Source organism: Scatophagus argus, chromosome 10 (genome assembly GCF_020382885.2).
Source record: "Scatophagus argus isolate fScaArg1 chromosome 10, fScaArg1.pri, whole genome shotgun sequence".
NCBI classification, from domain to species: domain Eukaryota; kingdom Metazoa; phylum Chordata; class Actinopteri; family Scatophagidae; genus Scatophagus; species Scatophagus argus.
Window position 1 is genome coordinate 259,607 of NC_058502.1, and position 17,558 is coordinate 277,164.

At 42.3% G+C, this 17,558-nt stretch overlaps 2 protein-coding genes across 7 annotated transcripts; one reads left to right on the plus strand and one right to left on the minus strand.

Annotated features, from left to right (window-relative positions):
• Nucleotides 1-800: 800 nt before the first annotated feature.
• Nucleotides 801-11,966, minus strand: lrrc73 (leucine rich repeat containing 73). Of its 3 annotated transcripts, none has more exons than XM_046403029.1 (9): nucleotides 11,833-11,966; nucleotides 8,418-8,669; nucleotides 7,362-7,663; nucleotides 7,043-7,203; nucleotides 6,022-6,144; nucleotides 5,285-5,385; nucleotides 3,279-3,525; nucleotides 1,161-1,199; nucleotides 801-1,029 (listed from the first exon to the last, which is right to left on the minus strand). In XM_046403029.1, the coding sequence occupies exons 2-9, from the start codon at nucleotides 8,454-8,456 to the stop codon at nucleotides 980-982; spliced, it is 1,062 nt and encodes a 353-aa protein (XP_046258985.1). In that variant the 5' UTR covers nucleotides 8,457-8,669; nucleotides 11,833-11,966; the 3' UTR covers nucleotides 801-979. The 3 variants fall into 3 exon arrangements, with proteins under 3 accessions (XP_046258985.1, XP_046258987.1, XP_046258986.1); XM_046403031.1 differs by having other exon boundaries at nucleotides 8,394-8,669; XM_046403030.1 differs by having other exon boundaries at nucleotides 801-1,199.
• mea1 (male-enhanced antigen 1) lies at nucleotides 11,203-15,989 on the plus strand. Of its 4 annotated transcripts, none has more exons than XM_046403035.1 (4): nucleotides 11,203-11,310; nucleotides 11,771-12,134; nucleotides 12,911-13,019; nucleotides 13,737-15,989. In XM_046403035.1, the coding sequence occupies exons 2-4, from the start codon at nucleotides 11,790-11,792 to the stop codon at nucleotides 13,916-13,918; spliced, it is 636 nt and encodes a 211-aa protein (XP_046258991.1). In that variant the 5' UTR covers nucleotides 11,203-11,310; nucleotides 11,771-11,789; the 3' UTR covers nucleotides 13,919-15,989. The 4 variants fall into 4 exon arrangements, with proteins under 4 accessions (XP_046258991.1, XP_046258992.1, XP_046258990.1 ...); XM_046403036.1 differs by having other exon boundaries at nucleotides 11,239-11,341; nucleotides 11,778-12,134; XM_046403034.1 differs by lacking the exon at nucleotides 11,203-11,310 and adding an exon at nucleotides 11,397-11,601 and having other exon boundaries at nucleotides 11,778-12,134.
• Nucleotides 15,990-17,558: the final 1,569 nt, after the last annotated feature.

Genomic DNA, 17,558 nt, shown 5'->3' on the forward strand with positions numbered 1-17,558 from the left:
TAAAACAGGACTCACGCAGGAGACACGTCCAACATGTCCTCACTGGACTTTCTGCTAATTTATGGGTTTGAACTTGAGCCTGGTAGGTTGTTCAACAGCTTCTATTTCTCTGGACTCAACTTCTGTAAATCTATCTTCATTTCTTTTCTATTGAATTAAAAAGAAGAGAAGAAGAAGCAGAAGAAGAGTTTTTTGTTCTTACGGTTTGCCTCCATTTGTCAGCTGCAACTGAGCACGTGATCGGATGTCAGGCTGACTTTATGAATATAGATATAGATTATAGATAGATACTTTGTTGATCCCGAGGGAAATTTGAGAAGTTTCATCACGTTGAGAATACAGTCGGCCAAACGAAAGCCGCAGCAACAGGTGAACCACAGGTGAAGCAGGTTGCATTCAGTGTGGTGCTAAAGTGATCACCGTCACACACACACACACACACACACACACACACACACACGATCAATAATTATTACCATTGATGTGAATAAACATTAACAGTTGGCAGGCTACACAGTCCAACACTGAGAAACATTTTAATTCTAAATATGAATCATTAATAATCCGAATAAAGTATCAAACAAATGCTGAACAAACACATTTTTATGTTCTAATAAAATGTGTGCCAATGTTGTACATATCGTTAAGTTAATGAATTTGTGCACTCAAATTATAAACATAACACACTGAAGGTTTTAGGCTGAAAAATCTTTTCATACCACCACCTTCACCTGCCCCTTAGCTAACACTTAGCACTGTTAGCTCTCTGCCTGAGGTGAACGATGACTCAGAGCCGTTGGTTCCTGTGAAGTTGTAAACAGTTTTATTACTGACATCAGAGCAGCAGAGCAAACCAGGTGAGCAGAACATACATTCATCAGAGACACACAGTACACCTGCTGAACAAACACCTGTCCAGAAGCCACTTGGTGCGTTATTTTGTGCCGCCACTCACTCTGTTCTCGTCTTTATACGGGTGCTACGTCAAACCATGCAGAGCATGTGATTGGCTGCGACCTATCAGGTGATCTGACAGCGAAGTGCAGGGCAAAGAAACAATCCAGGAACATTCAAACCAAACAAAAAAAAGTGAAAATAGTGGGAAGGTGGGTGTGTTTGTGAGAGGAGTCACATTTCAGTCTCAGCCAATAGGCTCTCACCTAGACCTGATGTCAGCAAGACCATCTGGGGGCTGGAGTCTGTGGGGTCAAAGAACAATACGTTTAGAGTTTCTCACCAGATTTAAAGGACCAGACTGCCACTTTTAAGACCATTAACTATGAACCGTCTACATTAGTGATCAGTTTTTGATTGATATCCTTTCATCAGATAGACGTGGGTTTCAGTTCATTTCTGTAAAAAACGGATAAATGTTCATACTCAACATTTAGTCAACTATTTTATTTCTACAAAGTTTAGTAGCTTACAAGGTCAAAGTAACTCCATCTCTGTTATTTAGACTCAGTCCAAATGACATGAAGCAGACAACATGTTAATCAATGAGCTGTTACTTTGGGACAGAGCCAAGCTAGCTGTTTCCTGTCTTTATGCTAAGCTAAGTTCATCAGCGACTGGCTGTAGTATTCAGAGTGGAGTCAATCTGAAAATTTAATCAGCGAGAAAAAGCAGATAATTTCACTAAAATCTGAACTGTTCCTTGAATGAAAATCAATCTAAAAACTGGAAAATGTTGAAATAAAACCTGATTTCTAATACACTTAACATATAAAATCAGAAATTTTACTGTTTCCTCTGTTCTCTTTCATTTGTAAAGTCTCAGTCACACGGCCACTTCAAAATGTCAACAAATGTAATGAAATAGAGTCAAATCACTGCAGTCACTGGATTCACACAAGGGGATGGAGTAATTTTTCATGTCAAGATTTTCCATGTCACAAACTGTCTTGTGTGCCCTTGAGCAAGGCACTTAACCCCCCAATATGCTCCCCGGGCGCTTGATGCTGCCCACTGCTCCTGTGTGTGTTTCACTGTGTGTAATTTGCAGGGTGTTGCATGTGTGTGTTCAACTAAGGATGGGTCAAATGCAGAAGACGAATTCAGTGTGTGTGTGTGTAAAAATATATATACTGTCAATAAAGTGATTCTTCTTCTTAGCAAGCAGCTAGCCCTGTGAGCAGTTAGTACTCACATGTCTAGCTGGTAAACTACTGCAACTGAAATGCTAATATGCTAACCAGTCGGTGTGTGTTTTATTTGTTTGGGTCCTGAAGATGGTGTGAAAGCCATCAGTTATCAGGTTAGCTTGATTCCAGTTTATCAAACGTCGTACTGGTGTGACGACCTGTTGTGTCCTCACTGACTGTTCAACACGTCTCCTGTTGCCGTCTGTCCTCGGACAGACGAGCGCCAGGTAATGAACTGCCAAACGAGCTGTCATGCTGATTTCGTTTGCTCCATCAATTAAACAAACGGCTGCAGAGATTTTATTTTTTAAAGTGAACTGATTTCATCTCACATAACTGTTTTTAAATGTTGATCTGACTGGACCTTTAAGAACCTGCTCTGGACCAGAACCAGGTTCAGACCAGGACTTAAGACCACACAGCTCTGGAGAACCACAGAAGAAGAGCAGGTCTTCAAGAGACAGATTCTTATGAATATTCATTATTGGTAACACTGAATACCCTTTAACTGGGATTAGATAAAAACCAGTTTAATCAGAATTACACACCACCTCTATTACACAGAACAACGCAAAACCACCTACTGTCACTGAGGACACCAAACACACAGAGCCAGGCTGATACTGGGTCCAACTGGGACAGACTGGGGTCATATTGGGTTAATAGGGACGGAACCTGGATCATAAAAGGTCAACTGGGACAGAATGAGGCTGACATGAGTGCAGCATTAGTACAAATACATATATGATCTTACGTGGTAAACAACACCAGTGGTACCAGCATGATATTCCATTCCAGTAGAACCAATATGATAAACTGTTAGCCAGCAGAACCAGTATGGTATCCTCTACCAGTGGAACCAGCATGATAAAGTGGACCCACAAACTGGTGGAGTAAACTGGGCTGATAGAACCAGCACTGACTCTTGAACAACGGAGCCAGTATGAAAAACAGTACCATTAGAACCAGGAGCATAACCTGGACTAGTTGAACCAGTGTGATAAACTGGAAAAGTAAACCCAGCCTACTAGTTCGTTACTGGTTTTGTGCCATATGAACCAGACTTGCTGATTTTGGGGACCAGTGAGGAAGTGGGACAGAGAGGGGAGGACAGGGGGAGTGTTCAGCCCTTACTGCTGTGGGGGAGCCAGGCGGGAGGCTGGTACTTGTCTCTGATTGGCTGGTACTTGTCTCTGATGGGCAGCAGGGCATTTCTGGAGGCGGGGCCTGGTTGGAGGGGCGTGGCCTCTCTATCATCATCATCCTCTCCTTCAGACAGCAGGTCACAGATCTGCTGCTGCAGCTCTGGACTGATGTCGTTCTCCGACAGGACCAGAACCCGCAGGCTGGTTGGGTAGTTCTCCACCATGTCCAAGAACACCTGGACACAGAAACCAGCATCAGTCAAAACAAACAAAACAGAGAAAACGTATTTATACACAAGGTCCAGCAACACGGCTGCATTGGCCTGTGTGGCTGAACGATTTAATGTGGTGTTGTAGTGTGAAGGCCACAATCTGAGACCACACCCACACAATTTTTATAGATAAAGAGATAATGAAGTCATTAATTCAACTTTGATCACCTGGAGGAGGTAAATGTAAAGTTCAGTACCATCTGATTATTGGCAAGTATGTCGATTATACTTATACCAGTCCAGGGTCAAAAAACGGGCAGGAAGCATCACTGCAGACCCCTCACACCCTGCACACAAACTGTTCGATCTGCTTCCCTCTGGTAGGCGTTACAGAGCTCTGTATGCCAAGACCACCAGACACAAAACCAGTTTCTTCCCCCAGGTTGCCTCCCTGATCTCCCCGTAAACCACCTGCCATTGTGTGAACCATCACACTGTTTGCACTACATGTATATATATATATATATATATATATATTTTTTTTTTTTCCATTTCTTGTAAATACTTTATTCTTCATTTCTTCATTTTTTGCATTGTATTTTCATTGTATTTTGCATGGTGCACAGGACAGAGAAAAATCCGGAGTCGAATTCCTTGTATGGTCACACATACTTGGCAAATAAAGCTGATTCTGATTCTGATTCTGATTATAAAAATCTGTCCTAACAGCAGTGTGCAGACTGAATAGAAAGTGGGCCAAATACTGATCCTTGTGGTACCCCACACATCATGTGCCAGATTATTCCAGTAGGACCAGGACTTGCTCAGAGTCCAGCCCAGTTTTCCACCTGTCTGTCAATGGGGTGTGATCGACTGAATAATGACATCTAATAACACCAGATGTTTTGTTTGTGTCAGTGTTCACTTTAAGCGTTACTTTAGATAGAAAACTAAAAACCATAAACCGGATGAGCTTCTGAGTGAACTTCCAGATCAAGTTATCACTATCAGATTCAGAAATACTTTACTGATCCCTGGGGGAAATTGGTTTGTTACAGTTGCTTCAACCAAGATTAGAAATCTATAGGCCAAAGAATTATAATAAAAATAGAGGAAAAATGGTGTAGCAGATACAATGAAAGCATAAGTACTTCAACTTTGTATTTAACTACAGTACTTTAGTGTATGTGCTTATCTTACTTTCCACCACTGTAACAAAGTGATAACAAAGAGCAGCAAACCTGATGATGGATCAGTCAGATTTATGACAATGAACACATCGCAATGATTAAAGCTGCGTTTTGACTGAATAAAGTTTCTTTGATTCTGACAGCCTGGATGTTTTTGTTACTGTGATGAGACTTTGTTGATGATGACTGAAATAAAAACCAATAAACTCTGGAACTGCTTTTCTGCTCCTCTCTGCGTTGGCTGAACTGACAAAAACATAACATATGTAATAATTCCCACTTATTTCTGGTCTTAGTTTGATTCACTGTACACAAGTTCTGCTGTTTCTATTCTACTTGTGTGATTGAATAATTTCTATTTCAGGTCTCGCCAGGTTCACTCGAGGGTCAACTAAGCGCCACAACTTCACAACACCAGTCATTTTCACTGATGCAGGATCAGCTCGAAGTGAAGGTGAGGGTAAAGGTTTCCTGTGTATCCAAATCAATGTCTCCCCCTGCTGGACAAACAGCTGAACGGCTCAGGCTTGTGTTAGCGACACTGGTGAATAGAACAGAAGAAGAAGAGACACAGAGCACTGTGATTGGTTGACCTGTGCTGATTGGTTGGTGAGTCCGGTCCCTTCCAGGTCCAGCACCTCCAGGGTTCTGCTGGATGCAACGGCCACCGCCAGCATCCCTGCAATCTGATCACCTGAAATCAGATCCAGAAACATTCACCACCAGGACCAGAACACCGTTGCCCAGTCCCAGCAGTTCTTCATTCAGTTTGAACTTAAAATTGTTTGATTTGTCTCAAACAAGTGGTTTACTACATCAGGTTGAACCAACCCGACTTAACCGAAGACTTTATTGATGTGTCACACTGTTGTGAGGAAACATCTGCAGCTCTGTCCAATCCAGAGCATTCAGCTATGTGAACAGGAAGTCAAAGATAAATCCTTGTGAATGTATTTGTTTTGTTTCCGTCTGCAGCAGAAGTGCAAAAAGTAGACCAAAAATACTATTATATATACTAACTAAAATACTATGTTAAAGTAGAAGTCCTTAATGGAAAATATGTAAAAATATGTAGAAGTTTCATGTTGTGTGAAGTCTGTGAAATTAATTTAAAACAGCATTTATTATGCTTTTAAGCCTTAAATGTAATAATTTATGCTTTTTAACTGTGAGGTGATTTCTCATATTTTTCATATTCTAATTTGAACTACAGTTTTCATTTTTATTGGTTTGATTTTGTTTTCAGAGCCTCTTTGAGAAGCACATTGTATTTCAGTATCTTTCTGTATGAGGTGCACAGTTTGCAGCGGTGCTGTAGCAGTGCTGATACCCAGCGGGTTGTAGTCCAGGTTGAGCACTCGGAGCTGGGAGCTGTGAGCCACAGCAATGGCAAGCCGAGCCCAGCCTTTGGAGCTGATTCCTGGGTTAGCACTCAGCGTGAGCTCCCTCAGACCTGCGGACAGCACAAACACAACAATGTCAGGACTTCTGGCTGGATATAAAGATGGACAACATGAGAGCGCCTCAAAAGTGAAGTCCAAACATCTGGATGCCCCCTGGTGGCTGGCTGCAATACAGCTAGTACAGTCCCCCGCTTCATATCAGCAGATGGGACATGAGACAAACTAAAAACTCAAAGCACATGTCAAATAATTTTTTCCCAAAGAGGATTCCTGTCATTGTAAGACGTTCTTATGTGATGCGGTCCGATTTGACAGAATCTGGGTCCAAATGACATCATCAGAACAAGATGACAGCGCTCGTATGAGCGATATGATATTTTGATTTCTCTTTTGTAGAGTGAGTGGATACGTGTTGATTTTCTACAGAATGATTCTAACTGAAACTTCATGTCTGACTGATTTTTATTACTAAATCCCAACAAGTTCATCATGAGCTGCTTCTAAGATTAAAATCTGATTTGCTGGAAAACCCTTGTCGTGGTTATTTTCACCGTGAAGTGTTAAATCCTGCAGCGTGCGGACGACCGAGCCGATGAATTCAGGTTATCTGAGCCTGAAATAACAGAGTCTCAGGAGACCATCCACCTTCTCCAAGTGCTTTCATCAGACCTGCTGTTGCTCTCAGTCTGATTCAAACACATCGACAACTCTGATTTCCACGCTTTCATTTCATCTCTTCGGTGAGGAAGGAACGAAAGCAGGAAGTGAGTCAGAGCTCAGAGCTCAGAGCTCAGATGTTCAGTCCACATGCTGCAGTGTGCCCCGGGATGGTCGTCATGATGTCGGTAGGTGGTTTACAGGTCCATGTCAGGGTGTAGATTTTTACCACATCCAGCAGAACTGTGTCTGAGCCCGCTGTCCTCCAGGAGGTTTTCAGGGGTTTCTTACCCGACTTCGCTCCGTCCGGTGGCAGCATCGAGCAGATCAGACCCAGGGCCTCATCTCCCAGCATGCAGTCTCCCAAGTCCAGACACACCAGCGCCGGGTGGGTCGACAGAGCCGAGTTCAACATCACTAGGCCAGCGTCTAACAGCGGGCTGCCATGGAGACTGGATGGGGCGGGAACAGAGTCTCACAAACCAATCGCATTGTCACCTGAGCCTCAGAATATTGGCTCTGTCAGCATTCGTATTAACAGCCATTCAGAAAAGTCAGGGAGCTTTCAGGTCCATCAAGGGCAGTAAAACAAACACTTGTGTGTACTTACAACAGAGTCTGCAGGGATCGGTTGGTTTTCAGGGCGTCGGCCAGGTATCGAGTCCGGCTGATGCTGGAGACGACGCCCAGGTTGAGGTTGAGCTGAGCAAGTGACCGTGACTCAGCAACACTGCGGCAGACGCGTCCGAAGTCGCGATCAGACAGCTGGCAGCCGCGGACGGACAGCAGCCGGACGCTGTCCTCCTTCAGACTCTCACATATGTCCTGAACCTCTGCCGCCGATAGCAGCTCCCCCGTGATCTGGATGGAGGCTGGCAGCATCCTGGACAGGACTGGGATCACTGGGAACACCTGGGAAAAAACTACCAGTCAGAAACTCAGAAAACCTGACCTCTGCTGGTGAAATGCAGGTACTGCACTGAACTCTCCCATTGGCTGGTGCCATGTGACATCAGTTGGGCTCAAGGCCAAAGTTCTGACATCACTTCCTGTCTAGTCTAGCTTCTCTGACTCAGTACAATCTCTCACTGAGAACTACTGTAAATGAAACATTTATATTACGTGTTTTTGAAAGCAATGGAGTCGCCCCCTGCTGGATGGTAGAGAGACTGCAGGTTTTAAGTACTTCACTTCAGAAGCTTATTATACTTTAATCATGAAGTGCATGACACTGAAAGGCAGCTGAAAGTCTCCACAGCAGGAGGAAAACTGATGAAAACATTTCTTCATTTCCTCCTCTGCTCACAGCACAACTTTATCAATATAATTATATGTGATCAGTGTGATTATGTGGGAGGCAGAGTAAAGACGGCAGGTCACCCGCGTGTTTGTGTTCTTATTCACGTGTTAATCAGAGAACTTTACTGATCCTTCCGGTTTTGCGTGTTGATGATCCTTAACAACGTCATAAATCATGATAACTGACTAATGAGTTCAGGTAAAAACACACCGGAGCCAATCGATAAGCAATCTAAAGTAGGCCTATAGATGAACCGATCAGCTGATCACACTCATCACCTGATCAGCTCGTCGATAATGAACTCGGGCTCTGATTGCAGCTGCAATAAGAGGATCAATTAACCTGACAAATTATCGGTCAGCTCACGCGCGGATGATCGGGACTTTTACACGCTGATGTCATCATTCGGTGCTTCGGCTCCTCTGATCCCACCGCAGGCCACGCGCCGGTTCTGATCCAACGCGGCGGACATCAGAGTGGATCGATCCCGGTATCGATTGATCGGGTTTGGCAGCAGCAGAGACGCGGGGGGTCGGTGTCCAGCTGCCGGGCAGGGGCTCGGTCTGTCGGTCGGTGTGAGCTCCGTGAGTCCCGGTGTGTTTCTGCAGGTGACCGTTACTATGAGAACCAGAGAGAGGAGAGAGAGGAGAGAGAGGAGAGAGGGCTCACTCTGATCAGTTTCCTGAGACCAGAGAGAGGGTTTGTGTGTACAGCAACCATAACAAAGTCACATGTTACATTTACATTCTCTGCAATAATTCAATAATAACAACACATATGAGCACCAATGAAAAATATTACAAACCCGTTAAACGGACTGCAAAAAGTAAAGTAGGCTGTTTATCTGATAATGTTGCGTTCATTCATTATTCTATTAGTTTTGTATTTATCAAGCAATATGTGGTCGAAAGCGCTGTAAAGTATAAAAAGTGGACCTTGAGATATGAAGAATTCTGTCAAATTATTTTTTTCCATTTTCATATGAAATAAAGAAAAAAGTTTCATTAAAATGAAATTGATAAATTAATATATATGTCATATATTTACTATGGAGTGTGTTGTAAAGATTTCTAAAAAAAAACATGTCTATATTAGATTTGATACATATGGAAATATTAAATATTAGACATCTAATTAGTACCATTAATTATGTACTTATTGTGCACTTTAATACATTCAGCCAAAAAATCAATTAACTTTGTAAGGACAACAAAAGTAGGCTATCAGAAAATATAGTAATAAAAAAACCATAATGGATAAAACAAGTCAGATTAAGCTCGTGTTACGCTCTTGTCTGTATTTTTCAAAATAAAAATATCATCTGTGCAGTTCATTGTTGCAGTTCACAAGATGAAATGTTATCATATTATAACGTACAGAACCGCACGTTGCTGCAGCTCATATCCCATAAAAACATAAAATTATTTATGTTCGGAGTGAGTCCCCCTCTTCAAAAGACGATCTTTACAGTCGTTACGTCACTATCCGTTGAGCCTCGTCGTAATCCTCGTTTGTGTCGTCATCATCTTCTAACTAAACGGACTTTGGCTCCATCTGCCTATCAGTGGCACCTGCTATTGATTACTATCCAGCAGCTGCTATTGATTGATCCATTGGTGTCTGTTCAGATGACACCAACAAATCACCTGATACAACTTCCGGTCCTGAGTTCCAAAATAATGGTTAAATCATTACAAATAAACATTTATCGCATTTTATGGTTTATTTCGCAAGAGTTAATCAGGTGTTTTATTTTTATTTCTTTGATATCTTTTACATTTGATCCATTTTACAACGTCCTCCTAACCTTGGGATTACTGTGTTCGTGTGTGTGTGTGTGTGTGTGCGCGCGCACAGTGTGTCCTGCCTCACTTAAACATAAACACACCCTCCCCGTTTTGATGGTCAGTTTAAGCTGCACAGAACTCCCATCTCGCCTCCACCCCAGCATCCACCCGCAGTGTTTTCTCATGTGAGTGTGTGTATCTGCAGGGGATGATGAGGTCGGAGCCTTGAGTGGCGACTTGTCTGACTGAAATGTGCTTCATGTTGGAGTATCTCTGCTGCTCTTTCTGCAGCATTTGGCGCTTTGTGTTTGAAGATCAATTCGAAAGAAACTACGGGCCACCTGAAACCATAAAAACATAAAGGACAACACTTTTCCCCGTAGCTTTCACACGTGATGACAACATTTAAAATCTAAGCTGCAGTCTCTCTGTAATAAAAATCATTTGATGAAAAGTCTTTCTTTCCATCACTGAAGAGAATATTTATGTTTAGAATTTAAGAAAGTTTACAAGAACTCTGGTTCAAAAAGTCAAACAAATACTGAGCTGAAGAAGAAATCACTCAAACACGTGACACACTCTCTGATCAACAGCGCCACCTGCTGGTGCATTACTGCTCACTTCCTGCAGTGATTTGTGACCATTCTTACAGTATTATTGTTCTGGATCTGTGTTTGTAACGTTCTGACATGAGTGATTATATTTTAGGAAAAACCTTCTGGTATCATCACTGATTGTTCATTGAAGCCTGAAAGCGTTTTAGCGGTGCTGTGGAAGATGTAGTGTTAAATGTATTTGTTCCTATACAAATAAACTTTAAGTTAAAAACTAATCTAAGTTGGAGAGGTGTATATTCTATTGGCTGGATTTAGAAAGAAATTAGTCATTTGTTTTACCAAGAAAAATGATCTCAGTCATTTTTATCATACTTAGTAAATTAATGCTGGATCAGACTTAGTTTAATCCAACTACACAATCATGAAGAGTTTCACCTTTTTCCTTTAATACCGCAAATTTATGAAGACAAAACATGAAAACACTCACTGCTTTAATTAAAAAGCCTTGTGTTTAGGCCAATCATCTCATTATTATTATATATTTACTGATAGATTTATTTTGATATTTAGTAGATTTAGAAGTCTATATAATTACGAAATCAAAGTAAAATATTCGTTCATTCATTCATTTTCTATTCCGTCAGGGTGGCGGGGAACAAAGTAAAATAAAAATATAAAATAAACTCAAGCAAGAAATGAGAAATGTCAGCAAAAACAGAACTCTGTAACGTAATGCATATTTATTTATTTAGATTTCTTGTTATAGTAACTGAATGTTTCTGTTAACCTTCTCCTTTTTATTGTTAATAAAGTTCTTCATTTTTAAAAAATGCGATACGTGTCGTGACGTAATCGGAAGTAGTTGACCTGCAGCTGCAGCTAGCAGCGGCCGGCTAACAGCTCGGAACAGACAGACGTATAGTCAGACCTACAGACAGACAGACAGGTAAGGGACTAAACAGGTCCTCTGGAGGACTTCTTCTTCTTCTTCTTCTTCATCTTCTGGACATGAAACGGTGGGGAGGAAAAGAAGAAGAAGAAGAGTTTAATAAGCGGATAAAAACGAGCCAGTCAGGAATACTCAGCAGTCGGCTTCATTAGCTGTTAGCCGCTCCAGGTGTTTTGTGTCATCCTCATCATCTACCTGACCGTCAGGTTCATCAGAGAGGGTGCAGAACCGATAACCTGCAGACTGTGTGGCTTCGTGTCAGTCTGTCTCTCTTTAGCTTTACGGAGGAACGTCCTCCATGTTTTAGTTCCTTACAGCAAACATGAAGGCTTTTCCTCCTCAGCTGACACACACCTTCCTGTCCTCTTAATGAATGTCTGTCTCTCTACCCTGTCTGTCTCTCCTTCCCACCTCTGTCCTGTCTTTCTGTCAGTGTTGTCTGTGGATGGAAGTGTGGAGCTCAGCGATGGGACCGGAGAGAGTCTTACCAAACTCTGAGGACGAGCTGGGGGAGGACGAAGGGCCAACTGATGGAGCTCTGCTGCCGACGTGGAGTGGAGGAGAGGGCGGTGGTGAGGAGGAGGAGGGGGGAGAGATGGAGCTGGATGGAGAGGAGGAGGAGGAGGAGGAGGAGGAGAACGAGAACAGTGGAGGATATTTTTACCAGCCTCTGAACCAGGAGCCTGACGGTGTGAACAGCAGCGAACAGCTGGGGGAGGAGGGGGAGGAGCACGGAGAGGACGCCTCCTCCCACACAGAGCAGCTGCAGCAGGTGCAGCACAGGATAGAGGTGAGTTCTGCCCGGCAACAGTTTACTCACTCAACTGTTGTCCTGTTCTGTCTGACCTCAGATCAGTTAACTGTGACTCCTGCAGGAGGTTCCTGTTGCAGTTGGTTGAGCTGCAGCTGATGATTCTTTGCTGCTTGTTTTCTCCATGAAACTCATATAATAACTTATATTAACAGTGAGACATGTGGTCCCAAAGTGACTCCTTCAGGGTTCGTTCAGTCCAACCAACAGTCCAAAGCTCAACATGATCACAAACACATTCAGAGGATTCAGATCATCCAGCACACGTCTTTACAGGACAAAACACTGAACACGTCATCAATACCGCTGATCAGGTATTGATTGATGGACTGATGGTTCAGCTCTGCTGTGTGAACTGCTGGGGAGTTTGATTTAGAATAAATCATCAGATTTTGTAAACTCTTCATGTGTTTGTGTTTAAAAATCTTCATTTGTAAAGTAACCGAAGCTGCCAGAGAAACGTAGTGAAGTACAACATGAACATCTGCACAGTGTGTGTGTGTGTGTGTGCGTGTGCATTCCTGTAGCTGTGGGGACAAAGCTCAAGTCCCCACAACGTAAATCATTAAATATTTGGGTGAAGAGTTGCTTTAAGGTTAGGCTGAGGCAGGTAATGTCTATTGTTATGGTCAGGAGGTGGTTAAGCCAGCAGGAAATGAATGAAAGACAATGTAATGTCCCCAAACGTGATGGAAAAACGACTGTTTGTTTGTGTGTGTACACATCACCATTTGACTCATCTCTGTGTCCTGCAGGTGATGGGTCTTCACCTCCCTGAAGCTCCTCCTCCAGACAGCGATGAGGAAGAGGACCCTGAGGGTGCGGCGGCCCTGAGGAGCCGAGCCTCCATCCCAATGGACGCAGGTCAGACCTCCACTTGTCCTCTGCGGGCTCCCGTACTGTTTCTTAGATCTTTCTTCGTTTCTTGTTTCTTAGAAATGAGATTGTTTAGATCAAGAAAATATTTAAAACAAACACATTTTATTGCAGTCCTCACAGGAGACAGAACATGAACTTTTCTTTTACAACACATCTTTAGACGTGCGCAGCTGATGTCTCAGAACAAAACAAACTCTTCAGCGTTCACAGGACCTCAAACTGAGTCTCTTCTTCAGGCGTGTCCTGCATCAGCGTTTTAAAGACCTTTTTATACACCCGAGTCTTCATCCGTTAAAAAGGAGGGTTTCAACACTGTGGGACCGCGTTGTCTGAACCGGCGAACGCTCAGACTGTTAGCTGCTCCTGCAGACGTCACTGGATCAAACGTCAGTGATTCATTTATGACTGTGTTAACATAATATCCACGTGATTTAGTTAAAGGTTAAAGCTCTCCACTTGGACCTTTAAGTCGATGTTCAGCAGGATGGTTCTCCCTTGTGAGCCGGGTCCTGCTCAAGGTTCAGGCTCTGGGTCTCTGTAAAGCATCTAGAGACAGTTTTATCTTTTCTAGTTTCCTAATTTCCATACAAATCTTATGTTGTCATAATATAAAAATAAAATAACAGAGAAGGAAAATATAAATTTGTAAACCTTCTGTAGTACTTCCCATCCACTGACATCACTTCCTGTGTGGCCCGGCAGACCACGTGGAGCTGGTGAAGAGGACGATGGCTGCCGTTGCGTTGCCGTCTCTTTGCGTGCCGTCATGGGCCAGAGAGATCTCAGACGACCAGTGGAAGGACATGGTCCAGAACACTCTGCAGAGCCGACAGAGCGCCGCCGCCCTGCGCCTCGCACGCAGGAACAACATCAGTGGACCCTGAACACATCACAAACACTTCAGGGACCGAGAATAGCAGGTTGAAGATGACTTTGTAAATATCCAGTGAACACCTGAGTCATAAGGAGCCAGTGAATCACAACATCTGTTTTATTTGTTACAGTATAAAGAAATACACTTTAAGTCATACTTGAAGATCTTCAGTTTACCAAATATCAGGATCAACTTTAAAAACCACAACAGTCAGACTCAAGCTGTTACCTGTAGAGTCGGAGCGCTGGAGGTTTTCTGATTCAGCTCATTGTTTAAAGGATGTCCAGGTCCAGTCCTCACCATCAGACCAGGACTGCAGCTGGATCCTGGACTGCTAACAACATTCATTGTTACGGACAAGCAGAGAGACTAAATCACGACATGTATTTATGACTATAAGAATGAAAACAAGAGTAACAAGAGTTAACACGAGTTACACAAGTTAAAAGTTAACGTTTGCTAACAGTTGTAAGTGTTAGCTAACGTTATTGAGAGCGATAATAAAATTCATACTTGATGGTTCAGTATCAGGAGCTAATGTTAGCTGTTAGCAGGTGACTGACATTAGCCCAAAAGTTAACATAACATCCCAAGCTAACGGTCACAGATAATAATAGTAAAAAACAAAAAATAAAACAATAACATTAATAAGCTGATTTAAAAAAAACATTAAATTAGGATGTTTAAAAATTTGTTACTATAAACTGTCACAAGTTTGCTTACAAACATCAGCTAATACAGCAAGCCGATGATGGATGATATTAAATGAAACAAAGCAAACAACATTAACTGAAACCTTCAATACCATCCACCCTCCACCTGTCAGCTGGCTGAGCTTGATTAGATAACCTGAGCGAGCTAACGTTAGCTGGGTGAGGTTGGCTAGCTAACCTGAGCGAGCTAACATTAGCTCCAGTCGTTCGACGGTAGTGCTAGCTGTGCTACGTTCATTTGTCCACAGCTGCGGTGGAAACATTATTAGCAGTATTATTTATTGTCATAAATGAATGTTGTGATGTAATGTTTCTGTCGTTAACCGTAACATGAATAGCTTGTCAAAATGAATCATTAGCCTAACTGTTCAGAGCTTTTCCTGCTACGCTGAGTCAAAATACTCACAGTGAGAGAAATTTAGATTTTCCACAAAGTGTCCAATATATAAACTGCATTTTCAGATTTCTGGAAATCAGTGTGGATGAATCAGAAGAGCAGCTGGACGTGGTTACACTTTGTTTTCTAATCAGATCACAGTCACTTTCTTAATGTAACAGTGTTTTTCTTGCAATTACCACATTTTTTTCTTGTTAGTTTTAAAAGTTAAAAGCTTTTCTCCAATGTGTGTGCAGATTCAAAAGCACAAACTAAGTATTTTTGGCCTTTTCAGAAAGTACATTTAAAAGTTTTGAGACTTGGGAGTGTGGGAAATATGGCTATCAGTCTGTTTGCAGATGTTTTCTGTAAGCTAAACTGATAAAATTTGTGTACACCCGTATTTTCACATACTTAAATGTTTTAACAGACTTTTGCACAGACTGGCTTTGGAACTATTACCCCGTCATTTTGTCAACTCTTGATGTTTTTGGCCCTTATGTGATCCCAAACTCCACTCGTGTTTGCTTTCTGTTACTGCTGATCTGTGCCAGAAGCCTTCTTTTCTTTGTTTCTTTGAGTAATCACATCATTTGAATGTCCTGACCTGATCTGAACCTAATGACAGGAAGTTAAAACAGCGATTAGATTATTTTTAAGATTTTCCTGCTCTTGTTCTGTACGACTGAAGAAAACTAAAAAGATTTGACATGAGCATGTTCTGTTTCTCAGCGTTAAGTTAGGATGAAGTCACATTCCACCTTAAAGCCATTTACTGAAATGTTTATCTTATTTTTAATGCTTTCTGTGTGAATGAATGAATTAATCAATCACGAATTCATCTGTTGGCATAAAACACAAACTCTGATTGTCAAACATGTCCACTTTATTTCTTTTTTATTTGGTTCTGTACATACATGAACATCTGTACAAAATCAGACTTTCATACTATGTAATCCTCTAACTAATTAAAGTACAACGTATATACAGGACAACGGAAAGCAGCGTTTACGTTTTGTGTTGGGACTCAAATGGAGAAATCGCCGCCACGTTTCTCTTTGACTTTGTGTCAATGTCAAGTCGCCGCTGGACAAAAACACATTTTGTTCGAGCTTCGCACAGATGACCAAGTAAAAGTCCTCAAAATGGATTTCTCAACATCTGAAGTTTTGTGAAACCTTCCATTTTTTTTTTGGAGAAACAAGAAGATGTGTTTTCACAGGTTTCCGTTCAGACGTTTTCTCAAACACAACCCATCACAAAGCAAAGGAGACTTTTTTTTAAACCGTCAACTGTCAGCTCCACGATGTCAGTAGACATGAACGGACAGCAGGGTGAAGTCAGTATAACTGATATTTAACGTGCTGATAAAAATACACCAGCCAACAGTAACTTAATTTTACAGACAGCAGGATGTCTTTTAAAATGAGCCTAACATTTTACAGCGTATGAGTCAACCTGACTCGAACGACTGAACTCGTTGCAGAACATTAATGTTACTGATCAGTTAACACAAAACTGTGAAGAAGCTCAAAGTTCCTGACCTGACATGAATGTTACACACAGGGAACAAGCTGGTCTGCACCCTGGTGGCTAATCCTCCAAGTACATACAAAGTACACAGTTTGGATACTAACGAGCTAAGCGCTTCATTTCCTGACCATAACTACAAACTAGACTCAAAAACCAAACACCAAAATTCAGTTTCTGTCAGTTTGCAGCAGTTAAAATCACCTAATATAAAATCTCAAAGGGAATGTGGTGGCCATTTTGTCCGGCGGCGAGAAAGTGGGCGGGACTTCCCCACAACTGGAATGGTCACAGCGAATCACTTGACAGCGAGTAGAGGACCACGTGCAACGACTGAACGAAAACCAGCTGACAAGAACAAAAGAACAAAAAAGGTGAAAGGGGAGGGTCTTAAACATTAGGACAAGGGGTGTGGCCTGGATGGGGGCGTGGCAAATAACTGGTAAACATGACAATATATAGTACAACTACTACTGCAGGCAGAGCGTCCATCTCTCTCCACAACATGCCTGAGCAATAAAGAGAAATATTTTTCTTTTCATATATTTTGTTCCATCTTGTGTGAGGATTGTTTCTGCGCTCGTCTACGCCTCAACGCGCCGCGGAACAGCCGCTCTTCAAACTATATTGCTAACAAGTTTAGATTAAAGATTAAAGATTAAAGTGACATATTTTGTCATTGGAGGGAACTCACTCCAACGAAATTTGTTCTCTGCATTTAACCCACCCAAGTGACGTGCACACACACACAGCAAACCCGGGGCAGTGGGCGACCGCGTGCAGCGCCCGGGGAGCAGTGGGGGTTAGGTACCTTGCTCAAGGGTACCTCAGCCATGGACACCGGGACAGGGAATCGAACCAGCGATCCACCGGTTACGGGTCCGACACCCTAACCGCTGATCCACGACTGCCCCACAAAGTGAAGCAGCGATGGCTTTGACGGGTTAAAAGTTAAAGAAGCAGCAAAACAAAGACTAATAGACGGAGATTAACGCTCACATGAACAAGTTTTTGTGACCTCAAACGCCTGA

Coding starts and splice junctions, on each gene's coding strand:
- lrrc73 (XM_046403029.1), bottom strand. CDS start 8,456: ATGATGACATCAGCGTGTAAAAGTCCCGATCATCCGCGC. Junction 6,145..7,042: donor ACCGGACGGAGCGAAGTCGG/GTAAGAAACCCC, acceptor TGCTGTCCGCAG/GTCTGAGGGAGCTCACGCTG. Junction 5,386..6,021: donor CCTGGACTACAACCCGCTGG/GTATCAGCACTG, acceptor ATCTGATTTCAG/GTGATCAGATTGCAGGGATG.
- mea1 (XM_046403032.1), top strand. CDS start 11,718: ATGTCTGTCTCTCTACCCTGTCTGTCTCTCCTTCCCACCTCTGTCCTG. Junction 12,135..12,910: donor AGGTGCAGCACAGGATAGAG/GTGAGTTCTGCC, acceptor TGTGTCCTGCAG/GTGATGGGTCTTCACCTCCC. Junction 13,020..13,736: donor CTCCATCCCAATGGACGCAG/GTCAGACCTCCA, acceptor GTGGCCCGGCAG/ACCACGTGGAGCTGGTGAAG.